Source organism: Empidonax traillii, unplaced genomic scaffold (assembly GCF_003031625.1).
Source record: "Empidonax traillii isolate 1590-97213 ecotype Southwest subspecies unplaced genomic scaffold, ASM303162v1 scaffold16:size2589160, whole genome shotgun sequence".
In the NCBI taxonomy this organism is placed as follows: Eukaryota; Metazoa; Chordata; class Aves; order Passeriformes; family Tyrannidae; genus Empidonax; species Empidonax traillii.
The window spans coordinates 1,869,754-1,888,919 of record NW_020955209.1 but is presented as its reverse complement, the minus strand read 5'-3'; the positions used below and the strand labels follow the sequence as shown (position 1 = coordinate 1,888,919).

The following is a 19,166-nucleotide window of genomic DNA, read 5'->3' as shown; positions in this document are numbered from 1 at the left end:
AATACGGGGAAAAATGTCGGGTTGGCAGGGACCTTGGGGGATCATCTACTCCAAACCCCTTTGAAAGCAGGCACTGACTGATGGCTGCAAGGTCATGCCTTCATTGTGCTTATCTGCAGGATGCAGGGTCACGGTGCTTGTTGTGGGGTTTACCTGTTGGACATCTGCAATAGACACCTCAGTGTCTGAGCCACCTCCCTCTATAGTACTCATGGTCAGCAGAGAGAAAACAGGAATCATAAGGGGTTTGTCTTGCTTTGGAGAAGCTGAGCCAGCTGTGGTCGGGTGAATCCCACTCAGGAATACACATCTGTTGTGTATTTCTTGCTCCTTTTTGATACACGGTAGCAGGAAAAATAGCAGCATTGAGAAAACTGCCTTTGGATGAAAAACCTAAAGTGAAAACTAAATAAAAAGCACTTTTATTTCATTTTATTTTATTTTTTCTCTCCCTGGGGCAGATGAGCCACCCGCCATGCCTGGACCCCAGCCCGGCCACTGAGGAGATGCAGTCCCCCAGAATGGTGGGGAGGAAGAGAGGGCGGCCCCCGCTGCAATCAGCGCCCATCAAAATGGCTGTTCACAACCTCTTCTCGGCACCGGCTGGGGCTTTGCCCATCGTGAAGATCCCAAAGAAGAGAGGGAGAAAACCTGGACACAAGGTAGACACGTGATTTTCACCACCTCCTGCTGGTTTTAACGTATTTTCTCCCAGAATTTCAGTTGAAATGCAGGAATGGAGGCAAAGTTGTGCAAGCATGGGGCAGAGCAATGCAACGCAGAGCAAGAGAAGAAAAGATGGTTTCTCTTCTACCTGAGCTGGCAAAAAAATTGAGGGAATCTATTTTTTCTAAAGTTTAAAGTTATCCTAATTTCGGTTGTTTGAAAATAAGTTGTCTCCCAGAGTATTGTGTGAGATGGCTACACGCCTTCAGGCAAGTGTTTCTCTCTCATTTGACACTTTTATCTTTTCTCTCACTAACAGTGATTAGAAATTGAACAAAATGAATAGAAAAGGAAAGAAATACAGGAGAGTGGAAATGAAATGAGAAAAAAAAAAAAAAAGCTAATTTCCAAAGCAAAAAATAAAAAAGGGACATTTTAGAAAATAATGAGATTTCACTGATTATTTGTTTTCTCACTTTATGGGATAATTTGGCCTAGCTGTCAGTGCAACCTCAGTGACAGAGCTAAAGAAAGACAGAAACCCTGAGCACCTTAAGCCCTTCCAGTGCTGCCAGTGAGCTGGATCTCACCTGCGAGTGGGCTCAGCACCAGTGGGAGCAGCGCCACAGTTATGCCTCAAACCAGGCAAAAATGGGACTGTGATGCTGAGGGGAGGAGAATTTATCCTGGGGAGTGAAACTTAGCTACATTGCAGTGAGGGGTCTTGTGGTCAGCAGATTGCAGACTGCTACACAAGGCGGGCAAATTTGTGACTGCCAGAAAATAATAGCTGCTTAAGTTCCTGATGTCAAGACAGAGAAGCAAATAGAAGAATCATGGCATGCACGAGGCTGACCCAGCTTTTCCTGGAGAAGGTCGTGGCCTTGGGTGTTGCTTTGCCCTTCCCTGGGTCTCTCCTGTCATGGGAGGCAACAAGGTCCCTTGCATGGTGATGCTAGCTGAACTCCTTGGGTTTGGGCTTTATCTAGAGCAGGCTACCCTCATCCTTATCTTTCCCTTTTCATCTCCTGCCAGGCCTTCTTCCTCCTACCCTCTAACCTTCATCCAGCCTCTTCTTTCAAGGCCAGCCCTCTTCACAGCTGCTCTGCATCCTGTTTCCAGAATCCCCTAATCCTTGGCATCCCCCTGTGCAACACCTACTCAATAGCCATCAGTACAGCAATCCTTAATGTTTTCTCCTCATCCTCTGCCTTCTCCCATGTCTTTACATGCTATCCCAACTTTATCCATACTCCTCTCTGATATGAGGACATATTTTGAAGTGTGTTTCAGTGTGTGCTGAGAACAGACCTAGCATGACTAAGAAACAGTTCCAGCTGCAGTTTCACATTTGAAAAGCTTTCACTTTGATAATGTGAATGGTGTAACAGCAGCAGCCAAGCAGAGCCAACCTGACAGCAGTCAGGTGCCCATTTTGGGATTACCAAAAAAATTTTATAGCAGTAGTCCAAAATAAAGCTACACGTTCAAAGAAAGACTAGGGCAAATTCTCTAGTGTTTTGTAAAATGTGGAATATGGAAATATTTACTATTTTACACTTCTGTATTAAGATAAAACTCCAGGACAGAAACATCTGAATTGCTTTACTTGGGGTATTTGTTATTACAAGTTCATTTTTGAATATATTTATTTACTTTATTCATGTCAAGTAATTTCATTATTATTAGTGAAGCTGCATGACTTGTAGGCTCTTTAGATCAAAATCATCCAAGTCTGGGATAATAATACTTTGGAGATGTGGTGAAATTAAGTCTTTGAGGTGATTAAGTGATTTTCCAAATACCACAACGAAACTTTGTATGCAGAGTTTCATCAAACTCGATCCCTTCTGCCCCTCTTGTCCTGCTGACCCCAATTTCTTACTCCTGCATTTACATTTGATTTGTAATTCAATTAAAAAAAAAATGCTGGAGAGTATGTTCTATTCTACCCCAAATATACCCATCCACCTGTGAAAAAGTCATTCACCGATCACCACATATCTGTAAACGGGAGGAGTGGGAGACTTACATTCCCTGAAATGCTGTAGTAATGCTCTGCCTTGGACCTTCATGGCCAAGCACTTGATTGCTGTGTCCCCCTCTTCTTCCAAAGGGAAGTTTTTCTCCTGACTGGGTACCACACACTCCTCCTCCCTGCCCCCAGGCTCTTAGAAAGGAGGCAACAGGGATGATGCTATTTCTTGGTGAGTGATGGCAAGTAAAGAGGCATCCTCCTATAACTGAAGGATTACGCTGAAGGAGGTGACACGCATGAGCTGCAATATCCGTGGCATCTGGCCTGGTGCTGTTTATTTGTGCTATGGGATTCGTACACCGAAGGGATGTTTTCCGTGAGGCGCCTTTGTACTCGGTGTGCTCAGCTGAAGTGAGCCCCTCTCTGTCAAAAACACTTCCCCAGTGTGAGTCAAAGATTATATTTTTTGATGGGGAACTCTAGCTTGATTTAATTAGCTTGATAATTGTATGACTTTCAGATACCATGAGACTTAAACGCATTTTAAAAAATGACTCCCTGCCCAAATGGCAGACGACCAAATTCTTTATAGCAACCAGATAGCTGAATTATTACAGAACAGATGGAAAAATACTTCTGAATTTTTAGCAAACTAGGAATTTACAGCCTAGATTTAAATTTATTTTGACTGAGATGTGAATAACAGACATTTTTCATCACATGCCTTTTACAGACAGGTGACCCATTGCCTGTTTTCATTGATATGAAAGCAAATATCTGAGTCTTCCTAAAATGACACTTTTTCACACTTCACCACCGAGAAAAGTCCTTTTCCTTGCTATCCTGTTTATTTTTGCACAGTTTTGGCTGTAACATTTCATCAGCAGTTTTTCCAAAAACTATTTTGTACCTTATGTGGAGCTATTTACCATAAAATGTTACATTTCCCCAAAATACAGTATTGTCCAAATGTCTCAGAAAAAGCTTATTCTGGCAGCTGGGTGGGGCGTGAGGGGGAAGTTAGTAGATGGATGGGTTTTATTTCTCTGGCTGTGAGTGAGAGAAGCCCTGAGGACCTGCCTAGAAAGCCTGTATGAGGGAAGACATCATGCAGGGATTCACAGTGTTAGAGGACATAGGAGGGACATGCACATGGGACAACACTGCAGCAAAGACCACAATATCCCTCCCTCCCAGCAGGCAACAAAGTGGTGGTCCCATGTGAGCAGCTCAAGGGCAGTTTGTCCTTCTGTGCAACCAAAGCAGCTCCCATCTGAGGAGGTGGCCCCAGCCCAGATCAGCCAGGATCTTGCAAGCTCCTGCCAAGCAAGGTGGGCAGCAAAAGCCACATAAGTGGAGTGACAATTTCCATTACGGGGCATAGATTTCCCAGCTGCCCTAGAAGTCACTGCTAATGATGACAAATAAGCAGTCAGGATTTGGATACACTGGGAATGAGATTGCACAGACAATCTTAGAAGTGTCCTGATTCACCTGTCCTATCATACAGCCTTGGATTTCAAAGTTTTATGTGCTCCTATTAAGGTTACCTGCCTCATTCACTGCAAAACACTTAGGGGATGTAGGAGTGCATAGGATGTGTGCAGACTCGCTTGCATTATCTGCTGTGCAAGAAGAAAGGTATTGCATCACACTAGAAGAAAAGGTGGGAAAGACCTTGGACTGTGTTTTGCCTTTGTCAGGGTAGCGCTGACCTCTCTGCCCCAGCGACTGAGCTTGTCTTAGGCTGAGTCTCCTCACTCGCCAGCAAATGCACAGAGACTGAGAGGTTTAGGCACGGACTCCAAGACATGTACTCAGAAGCTCTGTTTTTCAGGAGCAGGTTTAATGGCAATCTTCTGTCCAGCCATCAGAAGTCTACACGACAGGACCAGGCTGACTCAGGCACTCACTTTAGTGCTCATCTCTGCGCACATTTGCAGGAGCTGGAGGTGGTTTTCTCTCCAGCAGCAAAAGCTCCTGTAGCTGGGCGTTGTCTCTGCCCTCCTGTCTGGAAGAACGTGGGCCCATGGGGCTGAGGGGAATTCCAGCCTTTTCTAGCAAATGATTTTTTCAGAACAAGGGACAACTGGTGCAGAACAACTAGGAGCTGTAAAGATGAGAAGCTATGATCAAAGTCATTTAAGAAATCTTCAAGAAAAATTTGTATTGTTCATCCTGTTTCTTTCCCATGTATTTTATTATGCAAGTTGGCAGAGAACTTGTTCAGAAGTAAAAAATGTTGCCTGGGAAATGTTCTTCACCCTCTCAGTTCCTTTGGTGTGGGATGACAGAAATACTAGCTAGATGAATCCTGACTGCTCTGTGTGCAGATTGTACGAAAACCTCCAGGACTCAACAGGGTCTTCCTCATCCACAGCCACTGCATACTCAAACAAGCTTGTGGGCAGTATCGATGGCACAAAAACCCACACCCTCTCTGCATGTAATGTATGGTGACCTTGGTGAAGCAGACACACTGATTTCCTACCCTAAGTCCCTGATCAGCTTTCTCTGATCTCTTTTCCATGGTAGAGAGTTCATAACAGTGGGCTGTGGCTGTGGTTGGTTGTAGATCTTGTTTTAAAGCAACCATTGCTTTTACATCTCATGCTGTGCATATTAAAATTTATGACATTTGATATTCAAAAACTGATTCAAATGCTTTACCAAGAGGGTTTCCTGAAGTGCTCTGACAGATTTCCTCTGTCTCTCTTTCTCTCTCTCTTTCTCTCTCTCCCTTTTTCACTGCTTTTTTTCACTTTCATGCATATGTGCTCTCTACTGCCAAGCACTCAGTCAGTCAGCTGGCTGGTTGGGTTGGCTTTTCGATAGCGAAGGATCAGTCCAAGAAAAGACATCTTTAAATGCAATACTTGGACATTTACACATCCTGATATTCAAGGACTACTTACAGTTTCAGTGGCCAGAAAGTAGCTAAGCAACATTTGCTAGTGTACTGTCCCTTGCAATAATCAGGCATTGTTTTATTTTGATCTGATGGAGGCACCTTCTCTGCTATCCCTAGTAAAAGGGCATTTATCTGTACCCAGAGGCTCTAGAGCACATTCTGTTGCAATTAGGTTTGCAGTAAACTGTTCACTAAAACAGGAAACTGCCAAGAAAGGGCTTCAATGCTTAAGAGTTTACACAAGTCTTGCCCTCTGTTTATTTGCTCTTGAACATAAGGCTGCTTAGGCCTCCAAGAGCCAGACGGAGAAAGAGGTCTGCTGGACACTGTCCCGCCTCCACCAGGCTGATGGTGTTGGTGAGGCAGCATGCTATGTCGGTGGGTCAGCACACACTCAAGAGGCTCAAGTGCTAGAGAGGGGACTTGTGCACCTCTGTTTGGGACTACAGGACAGTGAGCCATTAAGGATGTTAAGGAGCCAACATGCAAGTGAAACAGAAGTCATCAGGTGTGCTGTCTCCAGAATAGTACCTATATAGATAATTGCATGTGTGAGAGCATATATGAGTTGCTGGAGTGTGTCCAGAGAAGGACAACAAATCTGGTAAAGGGTGTAGAGCACAAGTCTTACAAGGCATGGCTGAGGGAGCTGAGGTTGTTTAGCCTGGAGACAAGGAGGCTCAGGAGAAACCTTATTGCTCTATGTAATTACCTAAAACGAGGTTGGGGGGGTAGTCTCTTTTCCCAGGCAACAAGCTACAGGACAAGAAGAAATGGCACCAAGCTATACCAGAGGAGGTTTAGGTTGGGTGTTGGGAAAAACTTCTTCACTGACAGGGTAATCAAACGTTGGAACAAAGGAAGTGGTGGCATCACCGTCACTGGAAGTGTTCAGAAAACATGGGCACATGGTGTTTAGGGACGTGGTTTAGTAGTGCGTAAGGACTTTAAGAGCACAGTTACCTGTCTCAAGCATTGTTAAGGACACAGAAGGACTTTGCCATGACATAATCACAGAGTGGAGTAACAGGATGGTGCTAATTGCAGGCCTTGAGAAGGCGAGGTCTGGTTAGTTTATCCTGAATAATGCATCCAGACAAAAATTCATATAGTGGTAAGCTGTGTAAAGAAGTAACTGCTTGTATGCGTATCAACAGTCAAACAAGGATCACCACAAGTTATGGGGCAGATGGCATCTCTGATCATCAAAGCTCCCCCCTGAATAAGCCTCTGTGGATACCTGGAACTTTAAGTTAAGCCAGCATGATGGGAATTTAAGATAAAAGTGGTACTATTGTCTGGGGGTTATCTCAGACCTAGGGGGAGGTTAAGAAAGTTGGGGAAGAAAAATGTATCACTGATAATGGACACAAAGAGTGCAGGATTTATGGGCCATGAGGAAAGTCAGCTCAGGAGCTGTGCTGAAATCAGCTCTTACTGGGCAAAAGGTAATTCCAGTAGGGGCAGATTGCAACCACCAAGCACAACCCACCAAGTCAAGAAACTCATGGACTCAAAAGAAGAGGAAGACTGAGCATGCAGGCTTATTAACATTAGAAGCGAGGGAATCGTTTAACCAATAGAAAAAGAGAGCTCTCTTGAGTTGAATGAGCATTAATTCCTTTGTCTGCAAAAATGTACAAATCGTGAAAAGTTTTGAATGACTTCAGGACCCCACACCAGTAAGAAGCCCAGGGTGAAGAAGGACCTGTGGGACACCATCTGGATCTACGGGTGGTGACTGTCTTCTGCCTAATCTCTCTCTCTCTCTCAATCCTCTTTTCTATTTCTTTTTATCTCTCTACCTCATATTTTATTGTTAAATAAAATCTTTACTATTGATTTTGGCATATGGTCTTGTTTGCACCTTAATTTCGACAGAGACATCTCTTGCTAATTTGAATCTTAACAGGATGGTCTTAGCAGTGCAGGGTTAATGATTGGACTCCATGATCTTAGAGGCCTTTTCCAACTTGAATGATTCTGTGATTCTATATATATAAGTATATTTGTATATCTCTCTTTAAATGTATATATACTTTTATATATGTATATATACTTTTATATATGTATATAGTGAGCACAACTGCACATATGTATATATGCATTTCTCATATATGCATATATGTATATGATCAAAAATGAGCCTGTTGGAAAAACAGCCCCTGTGTCAGAAACTTGACACAGGGGCTACCCAAAGTTTCACATTGCCAGCCCACTTTGCCGCAGAAAAGTGAGTAATCAATATGTTGCTATAGAAAATAATAAATCTTGCTGCTTCTCACCTTCTCACATAGAATAAATCCCAAACTGGATGAAGACCTTGATTTTTGAAACTCTGTTCCCCTCCCATTTATTTTAATTGTATGGAAAACAAACTGACAACACTTTGTTGCCTGTCATTCCTTATCCCATTCTGAAGGCAAGACAACCCAACAAAAACAGGACAATGCAGGCAGGTGAGAACTGACACTACCTAAGGGCCAGCTCAGGGTCCCTCATACTCTACGACTGCCATACAGCAGTAGGTTGAATCCATAGTTTATCTTAGATTCAGTTATTGAACATTTTCTCCCTTGTTCAGTCTGAAAACAGAGGGGTTTAGCCTCGGGGTAGGTGGTGGTAAAAATTCCCTTGAATGTCAGTAAGTCCAACAGCCTTCCCTCTCCTTTCCCCAGCTTTCTGATTTTTTTTACCATTATACTGAAACAGTGAGCATGGTTTTAGATGGTTGTATTCAAAATCAGGGACAACATGAATCTTCATCTGAAATGTTTTCTATCTCCACCAAGGGTTGCTCAAGGTATTTTTTGTTGGCAGTGGTCTGACTTAATTTCTACTTAAAATATACTTTGTACATTATACCAAGCTTGTGTATAAGCTCTGAGAGAAGCTCTTCGAATTCAAAAGGGCTAAAAATTCCTTTTCCTTCTTACTCTTGTCACTTATAGCATTTTCAGCTTTGTCCCCTAAAAAAACAGAAGCCAAAAAAAATCACCTCAGTTCAGTGTAGTATATGTAAATATGTAAACATGCATGTCTCTCTGCTTTCCCCCTGCTTCCCCTCTTAGCAAAAGAAAAGGCAAGGGTGGTACCTTCAGGCCACATCCATCACATCAGCGCTTTTTAAGTATGAGGACCTGATCAGTGCTTGACTGGTGAGATGTTGCCAGGTACTAGCGGTGTAAAGACATAAGGATATTGCACCATAAATTTCCATCGTGTTTCACTTCTCCAAGCAGGGCTGCAGGTCACAAAGATCACTGAGTGCTACAGTGCAGCAGTTTGTATTTACTGCCTGGTGATAACACGCTACGGACCACGGTCTGAGCTTATTTACATGGATGTCAGCCCAGAGTAGCCACTTGGTGCCACTGGATCTACGCAAGATTTACACCTGTGCAACTAAGAGCAGAATTTGGCCCTAAATTATGATGCAGTTAAATACCCCATGTTTCTGAGTTGCAGAGCATTATTTACACCCACATGAAATGGGTTGTAAAATGCCATTGCGTTGATTTGTTGGAGCGTTAGACTCAATTTGCTCAGGTGTAAATAACTACCCAGTGGGTGGCATAATATTTGCATCCTGTAGCTTAAGGCGTTGCTGCCTGCTGCAAATCAGTCAGGCTTCAGGCTCCAGTATCCTTCTGAGAGCAGAACGGTTGCTCCTGGCCTGGAGAAAGTGATGCAATAGCAGATTGCTAATGAGTGGGAGTTCATGGGGCGTGACATACACGGAATAAAACTGGAATATCTTGTGTATACTTTCATTATTTTTTGCAGCTGAAGTCTCGTGTCCTGATGACTCCCTTAGCAATCTCTCCACCAAGAAGCACGCCGGAGCCAGATATTAGTTCAATCCCTCAGGATGCAGCTACAATACCCAACTCGGACACCCCGCAGTCTCTCACAGGTACTCAGCCTCAAGTGCTCCTTGATCGAGGGGTGAGCAGGAATCACGGGCCGACAGCCAGATGCTGTGCTTCCCAGAATAGGTGGAGCTCACGAAAACAGGGTGTTTGCGGGTTAGTTTGGCGACTGGTGACAAGGAGCAGAGATGTCCTGCAAGACCCTATTTGGACTTCTATGTGTCAAATTTAGTGGAGATGTCAGTTCCATTCCTCTTGAAATGAGAACATCAAAGACTCATTAATGCTCCATTTTATACCCAACTCTCACCCCATCAAATATGTTGCAATGACCAGACCAAATCCCTGTATGAACATGAAGCATCTGTTACAGCTGTGGGGAGAAGAATAGAGGAGCCATGGTCTGACTGCAGTCAGGGTTACCAGCATATAAACCTCAGCGCCTTATCACAGTAGCAGACGTGGTCATTTCTGAAGGTAGTCGGAAAACACAGCCTTATTCTTTTTTTGGTCTGTATTATCAGAAGTGACATAGGCCAGTGCTTTTAAACTGATGTAAACGAGAAGAAAATCAACAAAGCAGCTGATTTAGCCTGAGATTTCAGCACAGAAATGCATTAGATAACATTGGAATCTAAACACAACACATAAATCCCTTTATTTCTTAGCTGGGATGCACAGAGGAGAAGTTTTCCATCTGCTCTGGTGGCAGAATGATACTAAACATAGAGACAATGACGATAATAATATATTTTATTCTCATTTATCCCTTCACATGCAAAGTCTGCAAAGCACTTGGCAAACATCAACTGAGTGGTGTTTTGCAGCACTGCCCTGAGAGGTGTGCCTGGGACTGCTTCTGAAGGGGGATAGGGAGGCACAGTTCACCAGTCCTACCAGGTCACCGGGCTGGCTGTAAAGGCAGAGGCTCCATGAGTAATTTCAGGCTCTGTGGGTGCAGTGCCCCACACCTCTGTCTGCCCATCCCCATGGGCACCTTTTCTCCCAGCACTTTCCCAGTGGTGCATGCAGCCTCCCACCAGAGCAGGGTTTGCAGGAGATGGAGGGAAGTTCAAGCTGGCTTTTGCCTCCCTGTTTGCACCAAAAGGACCATAGGGACCCCTGGTCCCCAGTGAGAGACTCAGCACACTGCCTGCAGGTTGCAGAGTCTCTCCCACAGCCACAGCTGACCCCTAACAAAACCAGTCAGGGTCACAGCAGAAACCACATTCTGCAGATTTGTTGAGGTGTGGCACACTGGGAAAGCTGCACTCTGACATCCTCCTCCAATTCATGCATCCTGCTGCTGTACTGCAGTGCACTGTTCCTTTGTTTGTTTGGCACTTGGAAGGTGTAAAGTGGTATGTAATGATAAGTATGATTACTATTATCCTCCTGTTTACCCAGGATATACTGCTTGAGCCCCTTCTGCTGTTCCCTGTGAGATGGGTTAGCAAGAGTGCACTGTGACAGTCACACTAGATTTTCATTACAGTGATGCAAACCATAAATTATTTCCAACTTTACACAGCTGTCATCATGTCCTCCACTCTGCTTGATGGGGTTTTTTTGTCACATATCTGATTTCTGTCAGAGGGTAACGTTATATTGTTTGAGAGATGACAGCTCGAGCACACTCAGCCAGCTATTATAATATGTCTCACTTTAGCCTGACTTAGGGCTGTGTCTTAGTCGCCCTTAGTTACCGCAGCGTTATCTCCGCTTCCTCCAAGATGCAGTTAGCCTCAGCCAAGCTTAAAATATGTTAACGGCAGTGATCTTTTGGCTATTGATGGCAGGCTTGATGGCAAGTAGAAAAACTGCCTTTGCAGGCAACGGCTCATGAGCGAAGGTGTGCAGGGCTTGGCTGTGGAGAGGCTGGTGCAGATCCCCTCATGGACCCCCTGTGCAGCACAGTCTCGCTGCTGTAGTTCCTAAGGGGGATGTAGCACTGCACGTCATGTGCAGTTTCCACTGATACAATTCAGTTTGTAGAGTGATGGGTTGGATATGGAACCTCAGGAAGCTCCAAAAGAGAGTCTCTGCTGTGACACTGTTCAGTTCAGCACAGCACAACCCTCCAGAAATTACAGCTGCATTAGGGTCAGAAGAACCAAGGATCCAAATTCTTTCCAAAACTCATCTCGGAGCAGTGCTTCTCAGAGTGGCTCTCAATCAGCCAGTCTAAACATACATAGAGAAAACAAAACAAACAACCCCAAAATACACCTTGGGTTGGGGTTCACGTCTTGTTGTGAAGTCTCCCTTATGAGTCACTGTCCTGCAGTACCAGGGCACTTTTCTGGTCACAGGCTGCATGGACAAGGTAGACTTAAGACCCCAGGCATACACAGGAGCTCCTTTAGATGCATGTAGCTTATCCTAAGCTGTGACACTGAGCTAGACCTAAAGGCAGCTTGCTTTGCTTTGGCAGTGAGTGCTCGGTGTGAGGAAGTCTGGCTCTGCCATCGCAGATGGCGGCAGTTCACCAGTGAATGCAAGAACTTTGGAAATAAATAGAAATGTTTAACTCTAGCATTTCCTAGGATGCTCTCAGGACTGTTTTGTAATAACCTTGTTGGGATTTTATGTCTACAGTCTGCATTTATGTCAACAAAGAAGCGAATCTGGGGCCCTACCTTGACAGAAAAAAGGTGCAGCAGCTGCCAGAGCGCTTTGGCCCGGAGCGGCCATCGGTGGCCCTGCAGCACGCAGTGCAAGCCTGCATCGACTGTGCCCTCCAGCAAAAGGTGGTCTTCTCCCTCATCAGGCAGGGCTATGGAGGAGAGATGGTGTCAGGTAAAGCATCTTTGTAAGGGGTTTGTGGCCAGTAGGGAAGTGCTTGAATTCTTAACCTGCTCCCCAATCCTCACTGCCCTGGCTGTCCCATTCACGTCAGTGGGCTGGTAACCAGCTTTGAACATCAGTTACACCTTTGTAAAGTGAGCTGCTGCAGGAATTGCCTTGGCATCAGGTGAAAGAATATCAGTAAAGTGTATCGCAGTGGTGATTCAGGAGAGGAACAGGTGCTTCAGAGTCCAGCATTTACTGCTCTTTGGAACAGTTCTGTGGCCCGGGCTGTGAGCTGAGGATTTCATGCAGCTGTACAAGAATGAGCAGCAATGCCAGCCCACTCCATTGTCACCACAAGTACACATGTATGCCTCATGCAATGAGAGTGGTAAAACACTGGAACAGGTTGCCTGGAGAGGTAATGGATGCTCCATCCTTGAAAGTGTTCAAGGCCAGGTTGGATTGGCCTTGGAGCAATCTGATCTAGCTGAAGATTTCTGTGCTTACTGCAGGAGGGTTGGACTAAGTGACCTTTAAAGTTCCCTTTCAGATGCAATCATTCTATGACTCTGATTCAATATTGCTCTAAAGGACAATTCATATGGAGTTCAGCTGCTGGTGCATCCTCTGCCTTCAGTTCATGAGCCAAACCTGCTCTCAACTGCAGAAATTGCAAAAGTTCCATGACAATTCCCTGTGCAGCAGGACTACACAAACATATCAGAGAGAATCAGATATCGAAGGGAACTTCCTAGGAGACCCTCATCTTCCCACAGTGGCACTTCTTGCTGTGTCCTGATGAGTCTCCCATGTCCCACACTAAATCCCCTGGCCTCTCAGATTGAATATAATTATTTTTTTTTAATCACAGCTAGAGTTTTGTGTCACAACAATGTTTTGGCACATAGGGATGCTGTGTGAATGAAAGAATGGAAATATGGAACAGAACTCTCTAATCAGGTGCTGCAGATGAGTCAAGCATGAACCTGAAGCCAAGGACTACAAGTCCAATTTCACAGGGACTGCAGCTGCTCAGCTGCAGAGATCTTCTTGTGTGGGAGCCTAAGTGCTGGCCCTCTGCACAGCATATAAATCCTGCTTCTTCTCACTCCTCTAGTTCTCTCTCATCACAGGTGTGCCTTCCCTATGGGACATCAGAAATAGTCTGAGAATGATCCAGACTTGTTCACAGAAACATGAGACTGAAACAATTTAGTGCAAATCTTCATTTTTGCCTAGTTCTGTGCTGAATATATGATTTTCATAACAAACAGGAGAGTCACATTATGCACCAAGCCTGACAAACTCCTCGGTTGCAGTTCCCCTGTGCTGACTCGGCTTCAGTCTCACCTGAGCTAAAAGCACCTGGGCATCATTGCTCCCAACTTCATGTTTCTTCTAACCATCAAGGAGGGGTGACGGCTTCCTAGTCATGGCATGGCTCTGCAACTGCACCCCCCTCCCAGCCCAGCAGCATCCCAGATAAATTTTGTCAGGAGCTTTTCAGTCTTCCCCTGGCTTGGCTCACAGATGTTCAACCGGCTGTGGAGCACGATCCCTCACAGCAACTCAGGCCAACAGGAAATCTCGGAAGTTATCCCCAAAATTATAAGTCTAACACTACAGTTTGTACTTGTTAGCAAGTGATGGGAGGATTGGGACAAAAACTCCCAGGTGGAGGAGTCCAGGCAGCCATATAATATAGTCCTTTCTACAGACCTGTTGACACTGTATGTGTCCTACTACAGCTGATCCTGGTGGGTTTGTTGTGACTCCTCCACCTCTCCCAGGTTCCTGGCTAAATGTATCCTGACAACTTTGCCCAGGTATTTTAATTGCTCTTTTCTCACCCCTGGGTTCAATTTTATATGTATTTGTAGAGAGCCACTTTCATCCTGCTAGGGTGAAATACAGTCTCTTTCAGGTGAGGAAGATCTCTGGATTAGTGAAAGGAGTGCAAGCAAGTGTCTTGCCACAGTCCCACATAGAAGCATGGTAATGGCTGCAGTGCCACAGAGGAAATTTCTGGCCCCTGAATATTGCTGTGGTGGGCCTGTGCACTTCTACAAGTGTGAATTCACCCGTTCTTGAGCCTGGATGACCAGAATGGTTCCCATTAGTCCATCTCAGGTTTCACCAGGACTTTATATAGTGGCATTAACACTCCCTTTTCTCTCCAGGAAATGCTTTTTTCTACATCTCCTTGAAATGCATCTGACTTTTTTGTCACTGTGTTACCTCGGTGACTTATGATCATCTGGTGAGCTTGTTTCATCATTTCTTCTCTCATCAGGTTGTACTGAGTCTCCTCAAAAAGTTATGGATTGCTGTGTATATTCTAGAATTTTTTTCTACTAATTTTTGCTATAACAGAACTCAAAATTAGTCTTTTCTGTGCAATCTTCCAGTTTTCTTTTCCATTGATAATGTCTTCTAACTTCTAACTTTACTGAATTCCAGATAGAACACAACTGCCAACTTTCTCTTGCCTATAAATGCAATCAACTCAGTAAGTACAGATTCACGATGAAGCTGTTTCCTCTCTCTTCATTACAACCTTGGTACCTTTTATTCATTTACAGCCATGTCTTTAATTCTTATCTCCCCATTATCTTTTAAAACCTTGGGTATTGCTGAAGTCAGCCAAATAGACCATCACTATTAGTGATCACTGCAGATCACTTTCTTTCCCCTTCCTTAGACCAGGGTGTCATAATTGCCTCCTTCCAATCACACAGTACAGTTTTCAGATGGATGCATATATTAGAAATCCTTGCACTGCTGGCCATGCCAGTCAGCATCTTTCAGCAATCTAGGGGGAAGGTGATTTGGGTCACACAAACTCAGCTCCTTAAACTCCTCCAGTTTGTTGTGTGCTTCAGGTAAGGTAATTATGCAAAATATTTTAAAACATACAAACACTTGGGTAAAATCATTTCCCTTGCTCTCATTCTTCCTCCTGCCATGCGTCCCCAGGTATTGAATTGCTCCTGTTTGCTTTACAGTTTCAGCTTCTTTTGAGGGGAAGCAGCATCTCCAGAGCCTGCTGGTAGTGAACAGCATTGGATATGTCCTGCGCTTCCTGAAGAAGCTGTGTCGGAGCCTCTTGTGCGACAATCTCTTCAGCAACCAACCTTTCCAGCAGTACAGTGCCGTGATGGAAAGCCCGGAGGGATATGAAAACAGACGAGTGGAGGCAGGTAGGCTGCTTGATCAGCTTGGGCTCAAGATTTAATAGAGATGAAGAAATTACTGTCTTTTGTGTGTGTGTGGGGGGTACTGTATATGATAGAGAACTGCAGGTCTCTCTGGGACCTTTCCAGGGGTAGCAGGCAGCAGGCTGATTGGCAGTATTTTTCCCAGTAGCTGTAGAGGAGTCTTTCAGCTGAGTGTTGAGAAGCAATAGGGCTAGGGATAATTTTAAAATTACTTTATATTTCTATGTTTCTTTTATTTTTTTTTTCCTAAGGAAACAAGATTTGTATGCTATCATTGTCCTTGTTTCTGTCAATTTTCTCCTGTAACTTTTGGCCTCCTCAAGCATGCCTGACCCTGAGGTAGAAGCCTCAAAGTGATTAAGTTCCTTCAAGTTTCAGGCAGGAAAGAAGGTAGATGGGAAATTTTCCTTTCTTCATAGAATTCAACCACCATATTAGACACCAAAATATCCCCACTGACTATGAAGCCATCTCTGCTTACAGCCCCTCTGCACAACGATGCCTGTCCTGACTCCTCATACCCTTCTGCTCATGCACTGCCTTGGCTCACTGGCTACAGGGGGAGTGGGAGGCTGGGGGAGTGTGCGGATCCCAGTCCACACTGTGGTGTCATCATGGCATGCCATAATGGATTTTCTCTGACCTGGCACTGCTCCAGCACCTGTGTGCTTCCCAGCTTGCATGCAGCTGTTTTTAAGGATCACCTGCAAAGCAGAACGGTCTGCCTTCACTCTAGCAGGCCTCTCGCTGGGTGAAGGGAGGGAGCCACCAAAAGCAGTGCAGTTTTGGGTCAGGGGTGCCAGCATAAACCTAAGGTACACGTTATTAGCAGTAGCACACTCAGGCTGAATCCTGATCTATCACCTCCATCTGTGAGTGTAAACCTAAATGAGTTGTGACTGCTAAGTGGTTTGCTTGGCTACTTTCAGGAATGTTTCTGCTTTAAAAATCTCTGGGCGCCAGCAAGTTCCTTGCTTTAGAGCTTGACCATGTGGGACAATGCCTGAAGGGGCTGTGGTGTGGGGCAGATGCATCCAAGGATGTTGGTGGTCTGGAGAGCTGCCTGCCCAGAGCAACCCTGGGTTCCCAGGTGCACGGGACCTGAGATTCCTTCCTGCCTGCACCACAGCACGTTGGGATGGGGTGCTGGCCCCAGGTAGCCCCCATGGAGCTGGGACACACCTACAGCCTCCATCTGCAATCAGTGGCTAGAAGGCTGCCCTGGGGCCCTCTATGGACTTTGCAAATGCTAATTTAGAAAAAAGGTAAGATGCAAATTATGGGCATGAGCCTTCATTTCACCTGCAGGCTTCCCCCTGACTTAAATTATTTTTCCTTTTCTTTTATTAACAACACTATGGGTGCCTCTTATGCATTCAGTTTAATGGCAGATACATGCTGGTCGAAAGAAAGGTGTTTCAGTGTCCACATTTATGATCTATGAATCTTTTATTTGCCAGGAAGTCCCTAAGTGTGCAGATTGCACTCCAAAGCTAGAGAGGGCTGTGCACACAGAGCAGAAATATTCTCTTTGTGCAAATAAACCCAGGCTGAAAAGCAGTACTTTTCTTTGCCCTCGACTACGACATTTGCAGCAAGCTGAATGTTTCTGAGAGGTCAAGGGATTTCTGTAGCACTGAGCGAGTGCAGCCCAGGAGGCCTGGCATTTGCGTTTGCATTTTAATTTGCATGTACATTTGCATTTACTTTTGCACAGCATGTGATAGAAGGCAGCTCCACAACCGGAGTTTTTACAGTTGCTGTTACACTCTGAGCATCTCCCTCCCCACAAAATTTCAGTGCAGATGTCCCTGGCACCATTCCCACTGGATATCCCCAGACACTGAGGAAGGGGCAAAATGTTATTTTTCCCCTCAGACTAGACAGGAGAGATAGATGTAGGCAAGGCTTCTCTTTCCTGGGTCTCCTACTGGTTCTATGGGGTGGACAATTAATAGCTTCCCAGAAGCAGCGTGGGCTGGGAGTCTGAGCTAGCCATGGAGGTTTAGATTAGGTATTAGGAAGAAATTTACAGTGAGAGTGGTGAGGGACTGAAACAGGTTGCTCAGAGAAGCTGCTTGGATGCTCCATCCCTGAAAGTGTTCAAGGCCAGGTTCCCAGAAGCAGCGTGGGCTGGGAGTCTGAGCTAGCCATGGAGGTTTAGATTAGGTATTAGGAAGAAATTTACAGTGAGAGTGGTGAGGGACTGAAACAGGTTGCTCAGAGAAGCTGCTTGGATGCTCCATCCCTGAAAGTGTTCAAGGCCAGGTTGGATGGGGCTCTGGGCAAACTGGTCTAGTGGGTGGTATCCCTGCCCATGGCAGGGGTGAGAAGTTGGAACTAGATGATCTTTAAGGTCCCTTCCAACCCAAAGCACTCTATGATTCTACAGAAGAGCCACCCGATCCTGCAGTGGGAGGGGCTGTGATAAGCAGTGTTCTTTCCAGAGCATTTGGGTACTGGAGTGGCTGTTTGAGCTGACAGCCTGAAGAGGGGATGCTCTTTCCAACAAAGATGAGACAGGATTTGATGACAGTTTCAGCTGGGTTGCTCTGCTGAAGCCTGTCCCATGGCCTGTGGGCATGGCAGGGGGAGAGCTCAGCAGCTTTGCCATCTAACCCACTGCATGCCTGTGGGCCCCAAGATGCAAGCTGGAAAGATGGGGTCTAGTTTCAGTGCAGCCAGGTAGTTGACTGGAAAACCCATTTACCAGATTATTTCTCAGCCCCAGAGCATATATGAAGGCATGGAAGGAGAAATTAACTCTGCCACATAAAGCACTTGAAATGGGGAATTACAGGGAGGAGAAAGGCTGCCTCTTCCCCAGCGCAACTTGTGCCCAGCTCAGGAGCTGTTTGTCCGTGTCTGTGTGGTAGAAGAACTGGAGTGATGGCCTCTCACCCTTTCTGTTGTACTCAGATGGAACCAGGCAGGTACACAGTATTCCTGTTCATCGTGTCAGTCTGTATTCAACATCTCCATTGGCACCACTGGAGTAACTCCAGTTTGAGGTACTGAGTCTATGTTTAATGCTTTATTGCCTAAATCTCCTTCCACCTCCACAGGAGCTAGCATTTCTCTGCAAGAAGGTCAGCACAGGGGGGTCCTCTGCTAAACAGGACAGAGACAGGGTCTCCCCATAGTGTCAATAAGGAGGACAGTAGGAGCCCTGCTTGCAGACAGGTCTGTCAGATGCCTGTTGGGATAAAGCTCGTATGGAAAAAGCAGGGCCATAATAAAACACCACAGGAACCCATGCAAAGCAGCCACATTTTTCATTGTTTATGTTCTCCAGCTTGTAATCAAGATGTTTTCTTTTAAAAGCATGTGCTTTTCAGCCCCGTGTACCAATTAATCTAATACATGCATTGACTTTTGTGCGTTTACTCTTGATTTACACTGTCAGAAGTGAGAGAAGCCAGCATCATATCCACTCATATTAATCCACTTAGGCCATACAGGAGTCACCTTTTAACCTCACCCCAAACCACATGCCCCTAAGCCTTTATTCACCTGTGCTCACAACAAACTGCCAGATGCTAATGGCTGTGTACAGGCCAGATGGGATTTGCTGACATATGCATATATCACTGACAACCATGTTTTACACGTCTGAGAAGCCCACACTCACCAGCCTGTGCCTAGTGCTGGCCTCTGCAATGAGCCTTTTTGGCTGTGCATTACCCTCCCTGCACCTGAGCCCCAGCTCTGCCTGCCCTGCCAGCGCC

At 45.3% G+C, this 19,166-nt stretch overlaps 1 protein-coding gene across 1 annotated transcript in view; it reads left to right on the top strand.

Annotated features, from left to right (window-relative positions):
- The first annotated feature begins 506 nt into the window (after positions 1 to 506).
- Positions 507 to 19,166, top strand: part of SCML4 (Scm polycomb group protein like 4) — a 46,199-nt gene continuing 27,539 nt past the window's right edge. The window contains exons 1-4 of the mRNA XM_027895714.1: positions 507 to 662; positions 9,342 to 9,471; positions 12,026 to 12,226; positions 15,226 to 15,420. Of these exons, the coding sequence (XP_027751515.1) occupies positions 507 to 662; positions 9,342 to 9,471; positions 12,026 to 12,226; positions 15,226 to 15,420 (682 nt within the window). The remainder of the gene's footprint in view (positions 663 to 9,341; positions 9,472 to 12,025; positions 12,227 to 15,225; positions 15,421 to 19,166) is intronic.